Source organism: Phaethon aethereus, assembly GCF_964289735.1.
Source record: "Phaethon aethereus genome assembly, chromosome: 18".
NCBI classification, from domain to species: domain Eukaryota; kingdom Metazoa; phylum Chordata; class Aves; order Phaethontiformes; family Phaethontidae; genus Phaethon; species Phaethon aethereus.
Window position 1 is genome coordinate 13,293,327 of NC_138594.1, and position 26,439 is coordinate 13,319,765.

Consider the following 26,439-nt stretch of genomic DNA (forward strand, 5'->3'; position numbering starts at 1 on the left):
CTGCTGGTACCATCCATTATGCCAAATTATGGCCACAGATGCACGAGTCCTCGCTGTCCAAAGTACCCCGTGGACCAGGCGTAACAGACCCTGCTAACGCTCAGGCGATGTGTCAATCCTATTGATGACTTTGTCAGGGAAGAGAGGGTGGGAAAGCAATAGTGGCAATGGCAAGATACCGTACTTATTAGATCAAGCACCTTTCAAACACAAATGATTTCTCGTTGTTAAGTGATTTCTCTGAAATACATCAGTAGAATCACGCCTGTTAGATGTGAAGAGGGTCCATCTTTTCCTACAGCCCTGGAAGTGAGGACTGAGGATTTTGCTATGGTACATCTGCTCTTCTGAGCTCCTTGTAAGAGATTAAGAGACTGGCCGACTGATGTAGAGGAAGACAAACAGAAAAGTCTCTTGTGGAAATTAAATTCAAAGTCAACTCATCCGATCTTACTCTGCCGGCAGCAGTAAGGCTTTTGGCACCACAGCTTTTAAAGTGTTGTGGTTTTTTTTCCAAGTCACTGACGGACATACAACTGTGAACTGCCCTACAGAGCTAAGAACAACAAAGGCATTAAGAAGCATAATGCCTTCGGTTTCTTTACCTCTGGCGTATCTAACACTGATCAAATGCCTGTTACAGGGGATTACTTATATCATTACAAGAAGCTGCAACTCCAGCTGCCACATAATTAAATTCAAGACAAATTAAACTTGTGGTCGATTTAGATCCTAAAGACTGGATGGAAATATTGTCTGAAAGGGATCAAATATCCAGTAAATTCATTTAAAGCTTTGAACCTTAATAAGACTCGAAAATGGTTCCGAATGTATTGGAAGAACATGCAAGGGCTTTAAAATGGAAGTAAATTTCTGTGATGAGGGGCTACGTAGGAAAACACATCCCAGTTGAAAAACAACAGGCAACAAAAAGTCAACAACAGCTAAGCTACTAAACCAGGATATTCAGGAGGAGTTTAAGGACCTTTTCTAGCAACACTGTCAGCTTGATAAAGCAGACCTGATGGTTGATGAGAAGCACTGTGGCGGCACTAGCGCACAGACCAAAGCGGCTGAACGCAGTACCACGTGGTGAGCCAGCGCCAAGCCATCACGAGCCGCGGGGTCTGGCTTAGTCACCAGTCCTGTGTTACGAACTCCTGCCTCTGGTCCAGAGAAGAAGCTTCTCTGAGGTTCAGAGAACTGCTCTATGAGCAATACAACGCCTTCAGGTTTTTTGGGAAATAGTTACACCAAGACCTCCTAACATTTGTTTTTCTTGGATCTTGCTGTCAGCTGAAGAGAGTGAACTGGGAGAAACTGAGAGCAAGGTGGCTTGTCTCAACAAACAGAGTCCCTCTGGGATGAGACCAGATCTGTCTTTTGAAGTACAACATTTTCTTGTACCTCTTCGATCCCGAGAGAAAGCACCATGTGTTCAGAAGGGCACTGAGAAGAGGGAAAAAATGAGCCTTCAGACCCAGGCTGTACAGGCCTGACCCCTGGGACTGTTGAAGGAGATTACAGAAGGGAAGATTAAAAACTCTAATATGTGAGCTCGACAAATCTGGTAGCTGCATCACATAATCCCCTTTCTGAAAATCTTAATACATTTTTGCTGGCCCATCCCCCACATCAGGAATGTTCTGAATCCCAGAAAATTATGTTTTGTTCTCACTTTGTAATCAAGAGAAAGAGCCTCTTTGTGTGCAAATAGTGGCTTTATGACAATAAATTATATTCTGCTGTTCTTTAATGGCCAAATAAGTATATGCTGCTCTCTCCGCAGTATTTACCAGGCAGCAGAAATGGATTTATGTGTAGAAAACTGCTAGACAGCAAAGTAATCCTGCGCAGCAATATGCCCAACAGATGCAACATCAACCTTCCTTCTCATGTTCTCTCATATGACCCCATGAAGACGCTGGCAATAAAGAAGAAAAACCGTAAGATATACTGTATCTAGCTTAGGTCTCTGGTTCATTCGATTCCTCCCTCACATGCCTCCTGACAGAGACTTCAGCAAAGATGCCTTCTTGTTTACTCTCAAACCTCACTGACAGGCTTCCAAGGAAAGCTGCTTTTTGCCTTCTGTCCACCAAGTTTGGAGCAGGAGTTAATTACTGAAACAAATGTCAAACTAAAGATCTTTCCCCTCTCAGCTCTTGAAATACCAGAGACAGATTTTAAATAGAAAAGCAAACTGTGTTTAAGAGAAGACAGCTCAAACAGTAAAATCTCTCTTACCTGACGCTCATGATGTTGCCTTCAGGATGTTTCTGCAAGTATGCTTTCACCACCCAGGCCGTGTGCTCTCGGTAGGTCATGACACGGCTGAGGAACAAGTGGAGAAATGTTTTGAAGGGGAGGAGGAAACCTGAGGATCCCACCAAGCCTGGGAAGGACGGGTAATTACCATTCACTTAGAGCCATCCTCCTGTCGAACACGCGGATGGAGCCGTCACCCAGCCCTGCCACAATTAAGGAACGATGAGAATCACACGAGAGGCTGGTCACGCAGCTGTCTGCTCCGGTGGGGATATCCTGGGGAGGAAGCACACGAAAGCCAAGCTGAGACCATGATGTGTTTTCAGGTCCAGAGCCCCAAAGAGAAGGCACTAGAGTCAAGGTGCTAAACCAGATGGACCCTGTGTCCTCCTCCTCCTCCTTTTCCCCCTCCTGTAAATCAGTTCAAAACTAAACCAGGCTTCCCACCTGCCACTCAGAAGACCGTGACACTGAGACAGCATGAAGGTTTCCTTCAGGCTCTCAGGACATGCGCAGAAAGGAGGGGGTGGTGACCCTGGGGACAACGGTCACTGCTGCCGCTGTGTGTTTGAGCCACAAGTCCCACCTTTCAACCCAAAGAGCCAGGCCCAAAGGAGGAATTCCAGAAAAACCAGCTTTTGCAAATCATTCAGCTTTATAAACCCAAATGAAGGCAAGGTCTACTTTGGGAAGGAGAAGTTAATATCATTCTCTACTAAGAGTATCTAATTAGTCAAAACAAATGACCAGAGGAGTTATTTCTCCATAAAGCATCTTTGCTGAGTACAAGTTGTAAACGCCTTTGGAATGGCAGGAGGAACAGTATGGATCTGGAAGAGAAGAGTCATATAAGACACATACACCTGCAGAAAGCAAAAACTCGTAATGGCATATATAAAACCACACGTGCAGTATGCCATAGGTAATATCACCCGTGCATAGAAAGGTATGAAGCTGCAAGGTTGATTTGTGCATCAAATCAACACCCAAATAAGTTCCAGGAAGTTATTTAAATGCCTCTTGCAAAAGAAGCCTTTTTTTTTTTGCCTCCAGACTGTGCCAGACAGAAAACGTATTAGGCCCCTGGAAACAATAAAATGATTTTACCAGAAGGTAGCTCCCTTTACCCTGAATGGCTCCAGTTATCAAGTCCACTTCTTTCAGGGTTTTGTGTGGGTTTTTTTTTAAACACTTAGCTCCCTTCCTCCTTTCACCATTAGGACCACTGCTACACCTCCGCAGAGCCCCGGCGGTTGTTGCAAATGGGCCAAGCTAAGCAGACCATGGCTGGCCTGTCTGAGCGCAACCTTCCTCTCCTCCAGCCGCAGCCGCAGGCAGCAAGCGCTGGTGCGGCAGCTCCGCTGCTCTCGAACAACATCGGTGTGGACGCGTAAGCCTTAGGCGCACGATGAGCTGCCTGACTACAACACAGCACCAGAGAATCGTGGAGCGAGCCGGTGCTGGGCCACTATCAGTCCCTGCTTTCAGACACGTGACGAGTGGATTCCGGTTATCCCATTAGATGCCAGACACTATGTGCATTAAAAAAACTCGCATGGAAGAAGAGGACCGGAGCTCGCAAGGACAGCTGTGCTGGGAACAAGGTCTGCACTCTTGCTCTAAGGCTGCTACTTTCTGCCTTCTTACTTGCTATAAGCCAAAGAATTGCTTGGAATAACGTCTATGCCCGTTATGATGAAAAACATTTTCAACTAAACCGGGTAAAAACCCAGCAATGCTGAAAAAGTAGGATAACAATCAGGAGGCACACTAGAACTGCATTAGCTAATTTCACACTTCAATCCTATTTTTGCCTCTGTGCATATTCACCTCTCCTGGCTGCTATTCACAGTCCCCGCTGAGCGAGGCAGCTGCTGGCTCGAGGCACCAACCTTCAGGGCTGTTCTCAGCAGCTCTTCCAACTGCCTAAACCCAGATCCTGTCTTTGAAGCAGGAACAATCAGCAGAAGTGAAAATGAAGTCCTTGCTTCTTCAGCTACATCCCAAGTGCTTCCAGAGGTACGCTTTTTGTAGTTCAAAGAGCGAGAAGGCACCTTTATTAGCTCGGATTACATAGCTTCGCTGCTCTTTGTGCTGAATTTCAGTTTTCCGGTGTTACTGAGTCAGGAAGTTTCAATCACTTGAATTTCAACACAACCAATCTTTGCAATTAAAAAAGAAACAACGTGTTTTTAGATACTTTCAGCGCAATCATTAATCATCATAATTTAAAAGATTTTCACCTCCTGAATTTTGCTGTTCCCTAATTTACATAGAAAAAATAATATGAGAAAGAAATTAAGATTAACATAGGCTTAATTATCCTGCATTGCAGGGTCAACACGTCATAATTAACGTTCATCCAAGGGTAATTAATTTCTAGAAGCTTTGAAAACTAGTCGTCCTTTTTTCTCCACCATGGTCACTCCATTCTCACAGACCAGCTGCTTCTCCTTGTAACTCCTGAGAAACTCTCATTTCATGACGACTGACATCAAGGCTTGCAGTGTCTTTTCCCTGTTACACCGCACAGAAAGTTACATACGACTGGAATCACGCCTTCACGCCGCCGCGCTTCAGAGGCGAGGTGTGAGCACCCTGGGGCGTCCCAGCGCGCGGGTCTGCAGAGCTCTCCAGGGAGACGCGGGGATGCCAAGGGAGCTGCCGGCAGCCTCGCAGGCACCTTCATGCTTTGAGAGCCAGGCCAGGCAACACGGAGCAAACTTCTGACCCGGGTCAGACTGGCCCAAGCTGGCAACAATTTCACTGTCTGCGTTTGGCCAGCGCACGGTTAGGAAATGCTCGCGTTTCTGTCCTGCTGAGCGCTCGGGCCCCGACTCGGGAGCGGAGCGAGCAGGTACGTAAGCGCGCTCCGCATGGACACAGCTTTCCTGAAAACAGACCTCTGGCTGGTGGCCACGAGCGCAGCGTTGCTCTGCGATTAGCTCTGCGTGCGTCCCAGAGAAGCAGAGATGGTGGTAGCAGCAAGTGTGAGTGCTCCACCACCAACCCAACTCACCGCTACGTTTCCTCGAGGATTTTTACGCTACTTCAGTTATACGCTAAGTGGAAACCCTATCTGCGTCCTGGTGCCTGCCTCTGGATTTCGCAGCCTCGCCCTTCCCAAACAGTGCTGTGCACCGCCCAGAGTAACAGCAGCAGCTTCCAGGGAAGCCCTGACACGCTCTCTGAGCACGTGTGTGCCTCTCTTTATCGCGTAACACGCTCTGCAGCAGGGAAGCAGGAGCTCCAGAACCCGCCAGCTCTCCAGATGAGTCGCGGATGCTTCGGCCGTGCACGGGGTAACTCGCTGTGCGGGATGTCGTCTGGGAGGGAAAGGCGAGCGGGCCAAATGTGCAGATGTTACCTGTACTTTCATTTCCCGATCTGTGTCCCAGATCCGGATTATCCTCACATCTCCCGATGTCATCAGGAGCCCGGTTTCTTGTTCCCAGTCGACTACCATTCCTGCTCCTACGATAAAACACAGGCAGGGTGTGCAAATTACTCTCTGCATCTGCGCAAATTACAACTCCAGCTTTCATGACTTCATGCTACAGAAACTATCGTTATTAGAGGAAACGTAAAATTACATACACACACATCCATACAACCTCCAAACGGGATCCAATCAGCTGGTCCCAGATTTGAGTCCAAAATATGCCTTTGACCCCTTGTCTAGCTTAAGTGCTTAGAAAAGCTGAGGTGCCGGTGAATACATCTTCCAGGGACTTTGCCAAGCTGCTGGGGACTTCCAAAGGACTCTTAATAAATTATCCACCACTTTATGAGAACACTGGATTAAATGATGATTGAAGTAGACTAAACTGGTGACATCTCAGCAAGATCGGAGAGCCTCTGGATTACCATGATTCCTCATTCTAATAGAAATATGTGGCTAGGGGGAGATGTTTTTAAACAGGGAATAGCAAAGTCATCGCTGCAAGACATTGAATTAGACAGCTTGGTAGGAGTAAAACCCAATTTGCTGTACAGGCAGATAAGGAGGGGAACATTCTGCAATTACACTAGCTAAAATAAATTTAGGAGAGCTTTTGCTCCTCGTTTTTGAGGGCATAAGCTGATTGCTACGGGAAGTTTAGAAAAAGGTCCCATCCATGCTGTAAGAGAATTACAAGGGATTTTCTATCCCCAGAACACCTGACATGGGCACCTGCTTACAGACGGGCTGGCAGACTGCGCGAACTCAGGAACTTTGCTGGTACAGCGATTTCCAGAGTAGGGTAAGTATGTGTCACCGCCTCTCCCAGCTGGGGGAATAAGATGTCCAAAAGCTGTCGAGCGCGCCGACTCTGCTAAGCGCAGAGCACACAGGCGTCAGAACAAACCAGAGACTGGGACTCGGGAACGAGCTGGCAGGGAAAGCCCTGATTTGGCAGGGGAAATCTCTGAGGAACAATTCTTGTACATTTAATTAGAAGTGACTTCTTCGTACCTGTGTGCCACCTCCACAGCACAGAAACGTTTTGCTTAAAGCAGATGGCTGTACACCAGTTATCTTCTGCTTTTTATGCTGCAAAGACTGACCAACCCCAAATCTACAGGTTTTCCAGGGAGACTCTTATTCATACATTAAAAACACAAATAAAAAGCCCCAGGAGCAGCACCCAAGGAAACCAGACAAGAACTCCAGTTTTTGTGTCTGTTCTCATCCCCTCGGGCAGGGCTCTGCCTTTGGAGAGGCAGAAGCAGCATCCTGGCCTTGCAGGGCAGTGGTTCATCCTCTCGTCTGGGCCAAGCTGAGACCCTGGTGCCGAGAAGTATTTTATAGCCACAGGCAACGCGGAGTCGGAAAGCGCTCTGCAGTGCACCAGGGCTGCAGGCTCCTGCTCCGAGCCATTCGCAGCCGTCTTCAGCAGGACTCCAGTATTCCCACTCTGCAACTTCCTTGTCCAGAAGGCATTTACTATTTTGTCCGGATTTACTGCCAGGAATTAGCCCCAGCAGGGGATTTAAACCTACCCCAACATGCTCTTTCTCACCAAAGGGCCATAAGTACTTTTTACCAGACCAAACGCCTTTACAGGGCACAAAGGAAACAACAGAGGCATCCTATAAACGCCGAGTTTTCTTCTAAGATGATGAAATAACCTTGCTCGGCACAGATTCTGATAAAGCATTCTGCCCATCTCCCCTTCCTAAGCATGGCACGCAAGCAGATTCCTGATCTTGCTGCATACCACCGAGAAGATTACTGATGTTTATTGACGGTCCGTCATCTTACTGCAGGAAATTCAGGACTCTTGGCTAAGTTGAGAGCTTGTATCTTTATCCTGCGAGTCAAATTGATTGTTGCTTCGGATTGCCTGGCAGCTCGGAGGGCTGCTAGAGATCCGAGGGAAACAAGCAGGCAGCGATTTAGATGATAAACATCACTGAAGTGTTTTCATTTGTCATCTTGTTTATGGCCCGTATGACAAGACAAACCTGGCAGGCTGAGATGGATATTGCCATTACCATCACTGATGGAGTTAAGTAGGCAATGTGCTCTTTAGGCAGTTTTAAAGCTCCCAATTTTCCAGTTACATTCCCCAGTTTGAAGACAATGCTTTTCTTCAGTCCTATCGGTAGCAAGTCCCCAGCCTGCTGCGGTCCCAGGTGTCCTTTCTGGGCAGAGACGGTGAATTCAGGGTGACGACGGGCGGTTTTGGTGCTCGCCTTGGCGTATCTGTCAGGAGGTCAAGCACGGAGGCCATTCAGCAATGCCACCTAGAAGGCTGGGAAAGTTTCACTGAGGGGAGAAGCTCCAGAGGGGTCTTGCTGTATGTAAAATGGCACAGAGATCTCCCATGAGAAGTGACCAGGCAGAAAGGGCAAGGGTTCGCCCTGGACCAGGAGCTGACACAGAGCCCACGGGTGGAAAGAAAGGTGTGGCTCGTGGTCCTCCAAGCAGTCAGTGCAGCTCCTGCCCTTCTCATAAAAAATGAGTTGTCCATGTAAGTGATAGCCTCTGCTCTCCGGAAGAGGCAAGTGCAGCGTTTTGATTATCCCATAACAAGGGATCTTCCCTTTCTTTCGTCAGCCTCTTACTCTCCCAAGAAAACATGAAATAGGACTTTTGCTGCTTCCGATGCACGGTGCTCGCGGGTGGACTAGGCAGCCTCAGCGTACGGGACGCTCACGTTGCACCACGCAACGCCGGCATCAGAAGTAACAGAACATTTGCATAAAAGCCGCAGCCAAGCAGAACTAGCACCTTCCCGCTGGGAGACGGGGCCGGCTCCATCTGCAGCCCGGAACGTCGGCGGGTCCTGGCTGCAGAGGTCGTGCCTGTACCGAGCATCAGCCCACGGGCAGGGGGGTCTGCGCCCGCCGCAGCCCAGGCGATGCCCTGACAAAGAAGTGGGTGAAGGAAAGGGGGAAAGGGGACCCCAGGATGTGACTGGAAATGCTAAGCCAGAATTCAAATGTGTCTGAAAAGAAGAAAAGTCTTTGTACATAAATTTAAGTCGTTCGCAAGCGTGTAACAGGAAAGGAAAGCTTCCTCTGACTGTGAAATGTTAAATCCAAAGATGACACTCACAGTACGAAATGAGACATAAATAGCTGAACTATTTCTATGTATGAGCAAACGTTTTCACGGTGGAAATGATACAGTATTGGCTCACGTTTGTATGTTAAATTCCTAGTATTTTGGGATAAGAAGCAAACGTGGGACCATGGGACTTAATACTAATTATCATTTCCTTTTTAATTAACAGAGGTCCTTCTCCAGGATGTTACAACTGAGACTGCAGTTCACCTGCTGTGTTTTGGCTTGCACGGTTGGCATCTAAGATGCTTCTCAGCCTCATTCTGGCAAAAAGGTAACGTACGCTGCAAGCCCAGGCAACCTCAGCTCCTTGCCTGAGCCACATAGCCAGGTTTTGCATTACCTGCCACCCGGTTTCCAAGCTCCCACCTACTCACAGAAAGGGAGGGAAGAGGGGCAATGCCGTGGCACCAATGCAACCATCTGATGAAGGCCAGTAGTGAAACTGTGGTACTCTCAGAAGCCAGTGAATTGCAGAAACAGCCATTCTATCAACATACTTCTTTTAACGCATCATTAGTTAAGATTAAAGTTTTCCTGTAAGGAATCGTGCGTTCTCAGATAATAAGCAACAAATCTTCCACAGATCAGGAAAAGAAATTTTTAAAGGTTGTGTGGTGTGGTTTTTGGTTTTTTTTGTTTGTTTGTTTAAGTCTTTTAACACAAGTACTTGCAGTTCTGTATGATGACAGTTTATATACAAGGCAACACATACCAACAGCCGTTCTTGAAGCTGCCTAAAGAGCAGCTTTCTATGTAACTTTCTATGGCTGTTCCCTCAGGATTCCCCCTGAGCAACAGATATTTGTCTGGATGGAACAGTTCCTTCTATAAATTTCAATAAATAACACTGGTGTGGAAAGCAGCTGCATTCCGAGTGTCTGCACTTATTTTTAACGTCACTGGAACGTGGCCAACCTGTACGCGGCATTTCAATGAAATCGGGAATACCTACATAGAACACAATAGAAAAGCATCTTTGATCCTGACTTATGATTTTTTTAATCATGGGCCCTCCTGGTTGAGCAATGAGGTGCATCACTGTTTTAATTTCCAGGAAGCAGTGGGAGGGTTGTATGACCTCACTCATCATTAATTTCTACAACATCCTTTCAAAAAGTGTCACTCTTCTTATGCCAAGGACTAAGCGCAGCAAGGGAGAAGAGTAGCAGTGATGCTGGGAATCCAATTAAAAGAGCACAAACCCCTGGAGCTGCAACTTATCCAATTATTTTATTGCCATAAAAAAATCTGACCGGAGACAAGGTGCTTCTCCCAAACTTCTTATTCCTAAAGGACAAGATACAACCCCTGGGGAGATGTAGGAAGACTCACTCTACTTTTCTCTCTCCCTCTGTTCTCCAGTATAAGTTCTGCTTGAGTTTGATCATTTGATCAGCTCCTTTTGCAGGTTAAAGCCTTTCCTCTGCCAAGGCTCCTCTCTGTCGCAGGCTGCCCCACGCAGCTCCCCGTGAAACTTCCCCTCCAGTAAGCTGCTAACTTTTATTTCTAAGAACGCTCCAATGCTGCCTCGCCACCCCCTCCCATCTGGATTGCTGATGGGCTGCCAGAAGAGTCAGCGGTATTCAAAGCAGAGCAGAGCCTCCAGAGGGCAAGGTCCCGTTTTTCTGCAGAGCAGGTATTTGACGTCTTTCACTTTGTTTCGGAAGCCCCAGGAGAGCAGGAAGGAAGCAGGGAATGGGCAAGTATGTACTTATTTTTTCTTGCTTGGCATCAGTAGAAATTTTCTCAAGGTAAGACAGATTATGGCTGTTTTCATATCAGAGCCAACAATCCCCACGAGGCAGCGATGGACAGAGGTGTACACAGGTCAGATGTATATTCTCGTTAACACCGTCTCCTTCGTATCGCACATTCAGTTATGCTGACGGGAGGTAATGCAGCGGTGTGCTGAGGCTCCCCAGGAGAGCCCTGACGGAGCAGGAGGTGAAGCAGCCTGGGCAGAGGGTCACACTAATGCATCTCCTGCTAGTTCAGCCGCCTTCGCGATGCTGAACGCCCCGGCTGCAGACTTTGCTCTGTGCTCACATGAGCTTCAGGGGTTCCCGGGCTGACTGGCACAGTGGCCTGATACGACCTGGACCATTAAGCCATTGGTCTCTCCCTAATTTACGACTCATCTGCAATACAACAGCACCCAGCCATGTGAGAATGAAGAAGTAGTCCTCCTTCTTTCGGTAAAAATTCCTCACAGAAGCCTAGGCAATGAGAACAGATTTTCTGTGCTTTAGTGACAAAACTAGTGTATTTTATCTAAATATTGCTGATGTATTTTTCTGTCAAGCAAGTAGCTAATCTCATACATTTTTAAGACTTCCTCAGCAGGAGAGAAGGAATCCTTTTGCTGTATTTTTCATTAGGAGAACACCTGGCCGGAAAATGCTGGTGAAAGCTTTTTATTGATTCACAGATTATTTGTGAGCTTGGGACAGGGTGCGATTGCTTGGCATCAGCAGTATTGATGCAGCAAGGGAGTGGCTGGTATTGCCTTAAACCATTCCGATGTCCGGTTTACTGAGCAGGGAATTCCCTGCAGCCAAGCCTTGCCAATTTTAGCCTTCCCGTTTGCCAGTGGGTTCTTGAGTGCAGCGCAGAGCCAGGCAGCGAGCAGCAACACGTCAGCTTTGCTAACTTCTGTCCCAGTGCTCGGTCTCTGAACAGTAAGAGATTTGCAGAGACCTCAAGCTAAGGAGCTCTGAATCACACACCACTGCAATCACCTTCGTCCTATTAATCATTACAGACACATTCGGCTCTTGTCAGTCAGCAAATATTAATAATTGATGAATAACCCGAGATGACTACGTCAACGTTAACATCCATGGACGGGCATACACACAAAGATGCCCTGACACATTAGCCATCTGTTTCCCCCGAAGACCTTGGTGGCAGAGGAGCGGGTCAGGCTCCAGAGTAACGCAGACATTACTCTGCACAGTCCTGGCTTCCACAGATGGAAGCTGGGGAGTTCATTTACCTTCCTTCCATGTGAAAGAACAGAATTTGTAAAATTTATTAGGCATAGCCTTGCCGAAAGTCTACTATTCTAAGCCTCCTGGGGAAGATTCATCAGCTTCTCCTTTTCACATGATCTTTATAGCAGAAGCGTATTACAAATAAACCCCAGTAAAATCCACATCAGCTTAACTGCGTTCACGTTTGGAACCTGTCACTCAAACCCTTTTGTCCAGGGATGCTTTGAAATCTTCCTGGAAAAAGAGACTCGTACATCCCACCCAAACCTCCTCTCACTGCAGAAAGCTCAGGGAGCGTGACGCGAGGATGCCCTTTTCCCGGCGGCTGGCTACGCTTACCTAGAGAGCGCCGACCCATCCCTGCATTCCTCACAGCTGTTACGGACACAGGCACGAGGCAAGGAATGGGAGAGGTAGAAGCAGCAAAGCTTTCCAGGAACCACAAGGACCCAGTGGTCAGTCAAACAATGCCAAAAAAGCCAACCAACCAACCAGTCAACCAACCCGAAGCCAGACAAGGAGGTCCTGCCCACCCCAGCTGATCGTAGGTAACAGGAAAGAAAGCACTCACCTCCCTGTTTACTTCTGTCAAGATAGATTGAAACCCTTCGGGCCAGACCTGTGAGAAGACAGGGATTAAGGGGTTGACGCTAAGGGTAAGGTGGTCAGCCAAGAGCAAAAAATCTTAAAAAAAGGATTAGAAAAAGCAACTCAAATTAAAGGAGAGAACATAAAAGAGAAGCAGAAGCACCAAGAGCAGCACATGTCCCCATCCAGAGAGCAGGCACTAGTTCAGTCACAGCATTCCCCGGGAAGCCATCAACGGTGGCGCTTGTCATGTGTGAAGTGAGTATCTGGCTGGCTGACAGCAGCACAGATTTGACATTTATTCTTGAACACGGAGACTACCCTTTGCATGATCTGGTCCCCGTTCTGAAGGAAACTGCATCAGGAAGTGACAGACAGAAATCCACATAACTCAAGCACAGAACATGAGGCTTCTGCCATGGAAGGTCTGGGCTCCCCACAGTGAGGGTGACTGTACCAGGGGCTCCTCTGCCCCATACTTCAGAGGGTAGCTAACCAGCACCCAGAGAGTGCAAACAACTTCTCTGTGGCCCTTAAATTAGCCACAGACACAGACTAGCTTCTAGCCATCAGGCAATAAGAAAGCACTGCAGCACGGCAGCGAATGGGGATGTGAGAGGCACCTTGGGACAACCCTGGAAAATCTGGCACAGGGAACTCCAGGTATTCAGGAAGAGACCTGGCTGAGCCCTTCAGTCCTCCCCGGCATCCCATTAGAAGTGATATATTGGTTCTCTTTGCTGAACTGGAGAAGGGAAAACAACACAGGCATCTGCAACAGCACACAAGGAGCTGGGAAGGGAAGAGCTGAGCAGACGGCATGTGGTAATTGTGAAGCAGCTGGTTACACTCCTGTATTTTTCCAAATTCCAGAGCTGTACTGCTTTCAAGGGCAGAGCCATTCTGACAGGGAGTGGTGGCTTGTTTCCCTTTGTCACAAAGAAACAATGCAAAACATGGCAGTTTTGTTCCGAAGCACAAGCACAGCCACTCATCATAAGAGACGGCCCAGAGCTGCGTGTCCCAGCCTGCCCGGCAGCGCGAATTCGGAGCGGCTCCAAACCGAGCTCTTGTGCAGACGCCAGGCGATGGGTCTCTGTGCTGCTCTGCAAGCTTACAAAACCCGCAGCCTTCAAACACCCTTTTCTATAGAAACTGCCAGAATTCCCAAAGCCTCCTGCATTGAAATTACAGCTTCAGAGCACATCAGGTTTATGCTCTTCCTATGCTGCTCAATTGAAAATGCTTAGTTTTTCTTACATCTTTTGAAACACCAGGCTATTAACAACACACATTTTGCCTTTTTCTCAGCCCCCTCCACCACTGACGCTGGGGATTCCCAGTCACTGCCTTACGCTAGAGCACCTGGAACCACTGCTGCTTTGAACACCCTGATTCTGACTGAAAGAGACTTTCTTGGTGCATCATGAGTACAGATCTGAAGATCAAAATCAACAGCCCTTATACTGGAAAAAAAGAGGGTGCCCACACAGTATCTTGCCAGTATTTAAATTAAGACTCACCTACCCTGAGTCTCAAATGAACTATAAGTGCAATGAACTGGGGCCGAGTTTAACACGCTAACTGGGCTGTGTCAGCTCACTTACCTTGGGCTGCGCGACACAAGTCCTTTACAGAGTGTAAAAGTTTAAGTTCTGTGCCTCACTCTGGTCTGCTCCCCGCTTTCAGGCAGCCCCTCAGCATGTTATTGTTGACCTCCCGTGACTTTGACAACCTGGGGATGCTTTTCAAGCTTCCAAAGGATGTGTTTAGGTATTGCATATTCCTCTCTCCTTTTGTAAGTGGAAAAACTGCCCAGAAAAGTCAGTATTCTGGTTGCTGTCAAGAAGACAATTAAATTCAGAGGTGAGTATGACATGTGGGAGAAGGGTGGGAGAGGAGAGAAGGAAATCAATAGTAGGAGCAAGCAAACTCCAGTAAAACTCGTGAGCTCTACAGCTTCAAAGATGCATCTTCAGTTTTATGAACCAGTGCTGGACTACAACCATGGTCTTGCCAGGGAAAGATAAACTCTTGAAGAGAGTCTCAGTTCCAAGGGGACTTGATCCACACAGCTCTTTTGAAGTGACTACATTTATTTCTCTCTCCACAAAGAAATGTCCTTCTCCTCTTCTGAACCTAGCTCTATTGCTCCAAAGGTAAAAGGCAAAGCAAACAGGACCCAGACTTCCTAAGATCTTAACAAGAACATACTCAAAGTTTCAACGCTCCTGTTTTGGCAAGTGTAACCATTCAACTCTCACAGCTAAATCAGCTCTTCCTTCAGCTCTTAACCTACTTAGCAATGTCAAACATGGATGCTAACAATCCTTTTAAAGGCCTGAAAAGGGTAAGGTACAATCAGCAAATGCTACGCCTTGATAAGGTGCACGTAGAAAGTAAGGCAGGAAAATGGAATCAGCCTGAAGGAGTTCAGTCGACAGTTGTCACCATCTTCTCTGAACACGACTGATCACGCAGCAAGAAACCAACGATCAGAGCAGTTTGGGGGAATTCCCAGTTGTTTGGGCGAGTCCATTACCAGCTCCAAGGAAGCAAGATCCTGAATGCAGGGATGGTAAACATTAACCAACATCCTTCAGGAAAGCTGGTGTTGACAAGAACGAACTACAGAGCAACCGAATGACACTACAAAGAGCAACTGGAGATGACTACTGGACGCTTTCCTCTCTACCTAAGGAGATCACATCCATCGCCTTTCACCACTCAGTGCGTTACCACCGTTTTCCTCCTGCTTTTACCGACATCTCTGCAAAGAGCAGGTTTTGACCACGGCAATTTTCACAGTATGTTGCAAACTTCCAGCAGCATATAATCAGTTTTGTGCACATACCACAGCGAGGCACAGAGCCTGAAGAAACTTCAAATACAGTTCCTCTTTCCTAAAACACCAGAGATGAACCATGAGGCGTTAAGCAAAACATAACAGATACGAGCTCAACGGGGCAGCACTGGTAAAATCCAATGAATAGCTAAAACAGCTGTGTCAGGCTCCTGTGATGAACCACATCAGCTCAGAAATGAGAACTGTCAGATTTTAAGGTCAGGATGAGCTATGATGGTCATCTCATCTGACCTCCTGCACAGCGCAAGCAAGGGAGCGTCACCCAGCAATTCCTGCATCAATCCCACCAGTGCTGATTGAACTACCGTGCATTTAGAAAATCTTGTAGCCTCGATTAACAGTATTTAAGTGACAGAGAATCACCATTAGAGCATTAGTACATTACCAGGTCTCGGAAGGACGAAACATCCACCTCCTTTTATGTCCCAAACCAGACTTCAGAGTTACTCAAACTGGTCTTCTGGCTTCATCCTGTGTATGGCTGGACGCCAGTGCTCCTTTTTACATCTTTTTCTATCCAACTTTTCTAACATTCAAAGCAGGTCAATGTCTAACTGTGCTGTCCTTCTGCACGTGTCAGGTTTAGATTGCATATTTTCTTGCCACCTCCTGACCCACAATAAACAGCAAAGAATAATTGCCAAAATTTCAGCCCAGGCTAAAGGAGGTCACAGGTGCAACATGCAAAGCTGTGCAAAGGCTGAGCAGCCCGTCAGAAGGAAAGAGGCGATACGTGAGATACTATCCCACCCAAAGGGGAAGAGTAACCTCCTGTCAAGGTGAGCACGGAGCAGGGCAGTGCCCAGTTCCACCATTGTTCTACAGTTCTCTCCTTAGGAACACAGTTAAGAGAAATGCTTGGGCAAGACAGCTGCTGTGAAGCTTGTAAAGGACAAGGACTTTGTACCCTTCTGCTCCCCAGCAAGAGGCTGCTCTGCTTGTTCTTCAGTGTGTGTGTGAGGATTTTGTGTTGGGCTTTCAGTTTTCTTGGTTTGTTTTGTGAGACCTGGAAAAGTAATTCCTCACCAAGGCCTGACAAAAGGCAGAGACTGTTGAACAAGGATGTTACCAATGGCTGAAGTTGAGAAACTCATTTTATTTGCCCCTTCCTTAGGAAAAAAACCTACAGTCACAAATTATTTTTACTCCCGCCTCCAAAAAAACTTAGTGGGAACCCACCTCGTGTAGTTGGCAGCATGTCAGACAGCCCCTGCCAGGCAGTTACCATCTCTGGGTTCTTTTCCAGGTCTGCAAAGTTCTTCCACACTCTGATGGCACCATCATCTTGGGGAGCACAAAAAAAAAGAACACAATGCAATGTCACTGCTGATGCAACGCTCATAATTACTTGTGCACAACAAAGGAAGAACAGAAGTGGAACTGTAGTCATACACAAACTCTAAAACTGAGACTGTCACTTGAACTTAATCCTTTTTATTAGAGTTGTTTTTCCTCTCATCCTACAACCATGAAACCTAAAGCACTGTTCTACTGGGAACAGTTCTGGAAGAGCCTCTCTCCTTCCTTCGAGTAACACCTGACATTAGATGTCGCTCCATTTCTCTGACCCATTCATTTTTTCTTGGATTCATCTCTGTCCTCCTTGCTATTAGTGCTGACAGCCACAAAAGTACCCTACTAAATACAAAATACAACCCCACAGAAGAAGCTGAATCAAAGCCCAGCCCATCAGCAGCAACTCTTTCAGGAACATCGTGTATTTTTTCAATTTGTTCCCCATCTGTGAAACTTTTGTGCTACAAATCAATAAATTGAAAGAAAAATGTCCTCAAGGTCCTCTCAGCTCCCTTTCCCCTCTTCTTAATTATACCCAACCTGTACATTTCAGCATGAAGTTTGAAAAGCTATTGAAAACACTTAAGACAGGCAGGTTTAGAATGGTTCCTTGCGAGAGAAGCAGATCTTACTCACAACTTTACAGACCAACGGATGGGAGAGAGCTCTCCATGCTACCTTACGTGATGCAACAGAGCATTCTAGAGAACTGTTTCCCTGGGTGAGATATATGGACTAGAGGGAAACTCAGAACTATTTGAGAAGTTTAGTGCTTAAAATAAGCCCTGCCTGCTCGAGACTTAAAACAGCACACTAACAGAATTTGATTTCTTCTACTTGTTGCAGCATGATTTCCTTTTCAGCTCTGGACAGAAGCTTTTAACCAACTCAAATCACATTGCTGCGGTCTTATACAGGAGGAGGAGGTTACCATGAATTTGCAATGACAGGTAAAGACTCAGAATGATGTAACAAAGCTGTGATTGGAAATAGTTTCAGCAAGTGTTCGACTTGTTAGTAATTTGAAAACCTTTGCAGCACGCGCTTCAGCAGTTAAGATATTTCAGTGCTGCCAGAAACAACCTTCAAGTTTGATCCTGGAAATGCCTCCTCAGCTGAGGGCAAGCCGCAGGGGAGGGAAAGCTCAGGCTGGGCCAAATGCACAGAGGGGAGAGCAAGAGGACCGGAACAGCTCACATGGACTTGAATTCTGGAAAGGGCCCCCAGTCCTGCCCTCATATGTGGGAAAATATGTTATTTACCTGTAGCAGTCAGCAGCAAGGAGCAGTCCTGTCCATTCAGGTACTCCATCGCTGTGATCCTGGTGTATCGAGGGTTCCCGTTGTGGAAATAGTCCAACTTTTCCCCTTTCTCCCAGTCCCAGAAACTGGAGGAGGAAAAAACATCGCATCAGTTCGTGGTTCTCTGTGCAAGCTATAAGAGAGATCTACTCATTCCAGCAAAACTAAAAATTATGTACAGCAGATACCAATTCAATTTGTTTTTCTCCTTTGGTATTCAGCATCATTTTATTAATAATGCACGTCAACCTTCTGCAAAAGGAGTAGGATAAAAGCCCAACCGTAAGCAACTATTATGTATGTCAGGATTCAGCTGCAGCCCTCTAACCCAGCGCTGCCTGCAGCAAAGCGCGTGGTGCAAGGCTTACGGCTACGGCCCTGAGCTCCGGGAGGACTCTGCCCTGCCTCCCTGTCCCGAAAGAGGGAAGGATGGCCACGAAGGGGAACGGGGAAAAGAAAAGGAACAATGTACGGCAGCGCTACCCCGCGATAATCCACGCGCGGCGGCCGGGCAGCGAGCGCTGCGGAGACCCGCAGAAACCCTTACCAGATGCTGTCTTTGTCGGCTACCGCGATGCAGGGCGTGAACGGGTGGAACTTCACCACGGAGGGGACGCCCGGGTTCCTGTTGAGGAAGATCTGATCATCCAGCCGGGAAATGCCTGTGGGGGGACAGGAGGCAGCCACGGCTCAGTGCCTGGGAAGATCCTGCCCGAGGGACGGGGCTCGGACCCCCAGCTTCCCAGCGCCGCGTGTCACCACCTTCCTCCTCCTCCTCCCCGCCAGTTCTCCCCAACAGACCGCCCAACACTTTCCTCCTTCAAGAACCTTCTCAGATCCCAGTTATCTGACAGCCCCGACTCCTCCGTGCTGTCTCACGTCTTAAGGTACAAACTAAAAATTGTGCTGACAAATCAGGGGGTCCTTGGCTTTGGCAGCTGAAGAGAACACAGTAAGCAAGCACAACCAAGCCTAGAGAAATATCGGTTTATGTTGACAGAAAAATCAACATTATTTTTTCAAACCTCAAAAAATGAGAACACCTTTTTTTTCAACTTAAAATACGGTATTTCATGTTACCTTGTGGATTATTTATTTAACCTTCCATTTAACTTCTTTTAAATTTTAGGTTAATTTGCAAATGAAAAATACATTTTTCCATGGAGATATTGAAATGATGGTTAAAGACCTTTCCCATCTTTTCTTCAGAACAGTTTGCTATTCACAAACACTTTTAGTACCCCTGACACTGCAATTTTTTGGCACAGTATGAATTCATCACACAAAACCATAAGCCCAGGAGACATTTACTCAGTTCTAGTTTGTTTTAGAATGCATTCGTTTAATCTAATTTTCATTAAAAGACTGTAAGTCTATTTCAATTCTATTTAATATTTCATATTTTCTTTTTTTTTTTTAATGAATACTGGCATTTTAGTCACTCAGGTCAAGCAACTAAATATGAATACACTCTAGAAAAAGATTTAACTTCTTCAGGCAAGCATGAAAAATCTCCTCCTTTGTATTCAGAAAGATCTCCCAAGCCATCTCCTGGGCTCCAGTTTCATTTCTATATTACTCCGGTTTATGATATTGCGCAGTTCCAATGACGTTAAGCTACCCACTGTACCGACTCGAGCCCAGCAAACCTCCAGACAAGGAGGTACAGGCAGGATGCTGAGCCTCGGGCAGTTCTCCATTTAGCAAATTATTATTTCCAACTCTGCATGCCTCGGCGAGCATCCCAGGAGAGGAACAGCCCCCGCCCGTAGGGTTCTGCCCCCGGGAACGCTGCTGGGAGGGTGCCATGAGAAAGGCTCCATGAACGCCCCTCCCCAGCCTCTGCTGTTGAAGGCAGGCAAGCAGGAATAATGTAAGATGCAAATTCCTGAGGAAACTTCACTGGGTTCCACTATACGCGAACAAATTCCTGTGCTAAGAGAGTTCTAGCCCAACCGCTGCCTCGAGAGGCGTAAAGTCGCAAATAAAGGCAGCATCAGCTTTCTGGAGAGTACACGCCGATGAAACGCGAACTCGAGGCACGTCAGAGGGAAACGCGTGAGCAGCACGTACAAAGCCATACATACAAGCATTAAAAACATACCGGGATGTAAGGAGTAAGCAATTGTTTATATAGACTTCAGCAGTGGGGAATGTGAAAGTGGCCGAGATGTCTTCTGGGCACGCGGAGGACACAGCCAGTGGTGGCTCGGCAGGGCTGGTTGGCCACGAGCGGCCGTCCAAATGGTGTCTGACACACGTCAAACGCCGCCTGAGCCAGACTGCAGCTCTGAGCTTTATCCTACAATATTCTGCCTTCTACCACTTTAAAAACATAACCTACAGCACCCATCCGAAGTTTACAGGACAGGGAAGAAAAGTGCGAATGGTAAATCAATAGCATCCATTAAGACGAGTTATCGATTCCATGCCGACCGCTCTGGCTCCCGCGGAGGTGCCGGCCGCCATCGGCTACATGGCTGAAGAGCTCAGCTGGCCCAGCAGCCGAGGGGGCCCGGGAGCCGACACCTGCCTCGAACATCGGACGCTCTGTCAATTCTTGTAAGTGAGGGAACCCGCTTCCATGGCAGGCTCCCTCTTCCTGCAAAGAAGCCATTACTCTTAGGCTCCTCCGCTCCCGCGCTGCTCAGCCAGCCTGGCCCTACGCTCCAGCTCCACTCGGGACCAACCAGGTCATTTTCTGTCATTAAGTTTTCAAAGGGGAAGGCAGACATTTGACATCTAGAGCGGTCACTCCCCTGATCTGGCGAGCGAAACCAGCAGCTGAGAACAGAACGGTGAGTCGCCATCAGCAAAAAGCCCTACGGCAGCGGCGCCTCGCCCGCGCACGGAGAGCGCGCAGGCGCCTTTCCAATGCAAGGGTCGGCATGGGGTCGTCATTAACTGGGGTCTTACACTTCAGCATCCCGACGAAGCGCAGTGCTCGGAGCTCGAGGAAGCTGCGGGCAGCGTGGGCAAGAGGGAAATCACTCACCCTTCTGGATGATCTTCTGGGCTTGCTTCCTGACACGAGCGTTGCGCAGAAACCGCCACTCTCTCTCCTTGCGAATCTGGCTCTCCAAGTCATGCTCTTCTGGGATCTTTCAGTATATCAACATAGTCACAACACAAAACAACAGTAACCATCAAAATTCCGTGAATTACCTTTACAACACACACTCGTACATATGCACGTCAGACTAAACCGTAAATTCTTTAGGGTCTCCAGCTTCAGGCAGTGAAGGCAGGAGCTCACGGGACCTTATGTCATCAAATACTTGAGCATTTTTCCGACCTAAGTCTCCCCCATCATCTGTAATCTCTTCCCCTTGCCTTCTGCTGTCCTATATTTTGTTTTGGCTTTAAGTCATAGGCATTTCTCCGAAGTGAATGTCAGGGCGTTTCTGAAGAGCCATGCACACTCAAATCACCCGTCGCTGTGACACACGCTACGGGCTGGTAAGGAACCTCTTTCTACTGTACAGCCAGTCACCGTCACTCCTTTCCTCCCTGCACAATGCAAGTTCGATTTCCGTGCAATACCGATTACTCTGCTGAACACTCTTCAGCTGCAAAGCATCACGTAGCAATCCTGAGATTACAGAGAGAAGACAGCTTTGGTACAGAGAGAAAGCTCAGAACGCATTAAAATCTTTCTTTCCTTGCTAATAGATGACTGCAGGCCAAAAAAGGCATTACTTCATTTTCAAATCCCCGAGATGCTCAAGTTACCAACATCACATTTTCTAGTAACAGAAACCGTTTCAGTTTCCCACACCAGAACTGGCTGCAAGGAAACGATGCCCCTGTGTCATCTTGGTTTGATTCCAAACAAACTTCCACCTGAAATTGCAAAGAGGCCCTGGAGCAGTATACACCACTCTGATCTATTTTATTGTATTTATTCACAGCCCGTAGCTCCAGGCCCCCGCATACTCCATGGCTTTCCTGCAAAATCTGTCCTCCAGCCAGAAGGCAGCTGGGGATGCTGCACCAGCACCACCGGCAGCTCCTGCCAGAGACTCGAGAGGTCAAGGTACCGAGATCACGGGTATTCCTACCTTAGCCAAAGTACGGGATCAAAAGGAATAAACTGGTATGATCTCATCCCCAAAACCACTGCAGAAGTTACATATAATGTGTTTTTTATTTAACGCTTAAAAAATTATCCAAGACTAGTAACACCACTACTCTGGAAACATCCTTGGACCAATGAAGGGGCTGAGCTACAGGACTCGAAGCTAGCTGCGTTTGACGACGGCTGTTCCAAAAGGAGTAACTCTTGCAGAACGGAGACATAAAAGGCAAAACCTTCCCCATTCCCCACAAACACACGCTTCTTTTTCCTGAGTAAGAAAGTACTTAAAACGTCTGTCACTATTATATATACTGCCTTCAAAATGCACTATGCTTTGGAAAACAATCATTACTGAGCTGAATTTCTGCTTCTTTAAAATAAATAAAAAATAAGAAACCCACCGTCTACCTTTCCTCCTGGCAAAAAGAAAAAAAAAAGGCACTACTATTTCAACTTTTCAAGAATACGGCATCTATTAGAAAGGCAATGACAAATGACCAACAACGTAAAGCAATAAACAAACCTAAGGTAAAATACATCAAAGGAGATTTGAGCACGGAGAGACACCTACACCTTAATGAAAATCCAGCTTCTCTGGGAATAAATTAAAGCAAGACCTAAAAGACCAGGGGAAGAGATGGGAATGAGCAGAATGGCAAAGCCTCCTATGGGGCACCCAGCGGCTTCCACAGTTTAGGACTAAGAGGTACGCAGTCGCGCAGCTGAGCACGGCACTCTTCATTCCAGCAGATGACGAGTATCAGATTAAAGGAGTTGCTGGGCTTTTCAGGTCTGAAGAAAAATAACTCTTCCAAGGAGGCTGAGCAGGCAGTTGTTTTTACCATCTGGTAGCAGTAATGAAGATTCCTCCTATAACGACACCTCTCAGGGTACGGTCCCTAGATGCTGCAGCGTCAGTAGACCGCACACGGCAAGACAAGCCTCAGACACGGCTGGAAGCGCGCTTAGCGCACGTGACTGGAGGATGAAGTACTCCAACGAGAGGGAAACAGTGTGCAGGCTCCCGTCAGCAGGAATAGGGGTGCAAAGGCACACTCGCAGGACAGGATAGTCACGCCAAGCTCGGAGACCAGCAAACACCCCTCCAACCATGCTACTCTGTGACCGTCTGTCCTCCCAAGCGCGCTAGGACGGCTTCTGCCTCAGCCACTGCCGAACCCAGCGAATGGGTTTTGGTGGCAGAAGTGGTCTTTCGATTCACAACCCCACTTGCCCGGTGTGTCCTGCATGCCACCTGCAAGCAGAGCGCAGACGGCAAAAGGGACTGAGCTAGAAACCAAGACGGAAGTTTGGCCAGTGCCACCTGTAGCTTGTCACCAATGCGACGGCAAATCTGTGGGGAGGTTCTGGCAGGCTGGCTTGTGAGAAATCTCCAGTACTGCTTGTTAAGTTGAAACTGTGTATATTGATTGCTTTGGAGACAATAAACTGCCAAATGTCCAACCATCAAGGGTCCAACCACTAACAACCCAAAGCCCACACATACCTAAGATCCCTTCAGAAACGCAAGAGAAGACCTGCATGACAAACGCAGCACAGGCGCAAGATTTTTTTTGGAAAAAGAGCACAACTCCTTCTCCCCAACACCACAAAACCATTTATTTTTGAAAAAGCACATACAGGTCCTTTCAAAACTGTGTGCAACAACGCATTTCTTGCATGGTACCACTGACCCACCAGCGGACATCCCCGAGAGGCTGCAGCGTGCAAGCCAAGCTCTCTGCCGGGAGCGTGTGTTCACAGAGAGCGGGCTGCCGCAGCGCACCTTCCCGGGGTGCCGAAGGATGCAGGCGCTCATCTCTATCCGCCTGTGCTGGTTCCTGCACCTCCTCCCTTCCAGGCTGCCTGCAGGGACGGCCCAGCTCCATCCCGTGAGTATTCACACACGTATCGCACGTCCTTTCGCCTCGCTCAAACCTCGTCTTCTTTCCACAGTCTCTGAAGCACGTTTATTGTCCTTTCAACTGTAGCATCCTGCTGCATCGTTAAATCCTGCATTCATCCGCAGGTCCTTAAAAAAGGAATTAAAATGGTTATTATAATTTCCTTAGGTAGAGAGTAAAGGCATCTTTACTACTTGCTTCTTAAGGTTTTCCTCCCTGCTGGCTGGACAGAACCGACAATGACAAAATCCTTCCGTATCTTGTTAGATGCGATCTCTGATTGCTTTGACCATTCTGGAGACAACGCTTGTGCTGGGTGATGTAACGGTGATCTGTGCCATGCCAGGTCAGCAAAAGCGTTTCTTCACAGAAACCAAACATACCCTGTCTCCACGGCTGCACACAGCTCCGTCCCGCAGACGCCCTGAACTCTAGGGCAGGCAGTAGTCAAAGCTGACTCTCTAGACGTAGCAGAAAAACTTTAGGCAGAGATTATTTCACCACCTCAGATCCCCAGCACGTTACTGAAATCCAGTGCACGAGTAACGCATCCACTGCCGAGGGGAGAGAAGGGCTCTGCCCAGGTTTTCCTGCGTGGAATCCTCCCGCGTGGAATCCTATCTATCAGTTGCATTTTGTTTCTGTTCCCCTCTTTGCATCTGCACTGCCGGTGTGCTGCGTGAACGGGACAAACCTGAAAGCTGGACACCATCCCCAGCAAAAGCCCCTCATCCCCCAGAACAGCAAGGAACAGACGGATGTCTTTACCTGGCCTGTTCCACTTCTGCTGCCCAGGCACCTTCCTGCAGCACCTGCAATTCACATTTGGTCTAGGGTGGCCTCTGCTTCCACAATCATCTGTGTGCCACCTCCGTCTTCCTCTTCTTCCTCTGAAGATGTGAACAAAAGGGAGTCCCAGATGCTCAGCCAGAGGATCGCTACGGTGCGAAGGGGTTATATCCACGTGTCGCTTTGCGATGAGCTCCAGCTCCTTGCAGTAGGAGAACGCTAAAGGCATATGTTAAAGTCTTGGCTTTGGTACAGTTGACTCAACCAACCATCTTCTCTGTGCCAAAGGCTCTGCAGACGGGGGATGTCATCACCGTGGAATTGGTAAGGGAGGTTCCTGCAAAGATGCTTCTTTGCAGGAACCTGTGTGTGTCCAAGAGCTTCCCCCAGGTCCAGCTGGGATCGCGGCTGAAAACGTCCAAAATAGACTTGCTGAGCAGTAGATACTTACTTTAGGTGGCTCCACTTCTGATCCAGACTCTGGGTCTCACCAGTCCCAGTGTTAACATTAAGCTGATTGATGCTGGTTGGAATGTGGTGAACGGGCAAGTTAAAAAGAGAAAGTAACGGGGCCTGAGCCTGCATAGAAAGAAAGCTGGCATGATTCTGTGGGAGGGCCATGGAGCTTCTGAGAGAAGAAAAACGGCAAAAATAATGCTGAAAAATCCCCGTGGGTCCTTCTAAAGTGTTATCAGAGAGTAAATGTACAATACCCTTAATGAAATAAACTCTGCTGAACTCAACTTATGCTTAAAAAGTGTTGCAAAGAGCTGTAACCTAGCAGAGACACTCTATACTAGTTCAGTTAAGCATGACACAGGCAATTAGGGTACTTTTGCTGAAGAGGGAGGCTTGGCTGGCTGAGCCTTTAGACCACCACTGCAGCGAGCAGAGAGTCAGAGCACGCAGGCACCGCTTCCCCCCACGCTCATCTGCCGGCAGGACAGAGCTGTACGGTGATCCCGTCAGCAGGGAGCAACAATCTGTGAAAATATGAACCCTGCCGAACACGTCACGAGGGAACTTCTGGTGACAAACAAGCACGGGAGTATGTTGGGATGTGTGTGTGGCAGAGAGCCGTGACCTCTAGCCCAGCTGCTGCTGGCTGGAAAAACAGAAATTACTATTCAAAAAAATGGGCTATTTAGGCTCATCACTCACGTCTTTGCCTCCCTCCCAGCCAGCTCCCACTTAAGCAGCAGAAAGTCATTTTAGTAAACAACAGCCCGTTTTTGGCTGTCGCTCAGCTCTCCTCCAAGCAGAGCTCCCAGAGGTACGTGGGAGTCACAAACAGTGCTCCACGATGAGGACCATGACACGCCACCGGTTCCCAACGTCTCTGCCTTTCCATTCAGACAGAAACCAATTACGATTCTGAAACCTCCCACCAAGCAGTGTCATTTGAAATCCAACGAAGTTTTTCTTCTCTAACGCTTTGTCTCTCCCTCTCAACATGGAAGTCAGCGTTTAGAGGGGAGCAGGGAAGATTCAGCAGACGGTTCCGGTAGTAAACAGTTTTCCCTGGTTAACGTTACTGCAGCAATTGCACGGAAGGCTCACTTCTCTGCCAGGACTTTGAACAACGGCCAAGACACGGTGCTGAAGTTAACGCAGGGATTTATCAGGAAGGATTTCTTATGTAATTCTCACCTTCCCGGATCCTTACCAGCTCCTGCCTGCGTGTTCTGCCAGTCCTGGAAATAACAGATGCTGGCTCCCGCTCTCCTTGACTCAGGGCTTCCTGACAGCTGGCAGCAAGGCTTTCCTGTGCCTCGCAGTCCAAGACCGCCTGTGGTTAGC

At 47.8% G+C, this 26,439-nt stretch overlaps 1 protein-coding gene across 2 annotated transcripts in view; it reads right to left on the reverse strand.

Moving 5' to 3' along the window:
- The window catches only part of RPTOR (regulatory associated protein of MTOR complex 1), a gene marked incomplete at its 5' end in the record, with an annotated part of 156,046 nt that overhangs the window by 3,339 nt on the left and 126,268 nt on the right, over window positions 1-26,439 (reverse strand). For both annotated transcript variants that reach the window (XM_082008349.1, XM_082008348.1), the window contains 7 exons: window positions 2,248-2,334; window positions 2,417-2,544; window positions 5,636-5,742; window positions 16,451-16,555; window positions 17,830-17,954; window positions 18,416-18,530; window positions 20,864-20,969. In XM_082008349.1, the coding sequence (XP_081864475.1) occupies window positions 2,248-2,334; window positions 2,417-2,544; window positions 5,636-5,742; window positions 16,451-16,555; window positions 17,830-17,954; window positions 18,416-18,530; window positions 20,864-20,969 (773 nt within the window). The remainder of the gene's footprint in view (window positions 1-2,247; window positions 2,335-2,416; window positions 2,545-5,635; window positions 5,743-16,450; window positions 16,556-17,829; window positions 17,955-18,415; window positions 18,531-20,863; window positions 20,970-26,439) is intronic.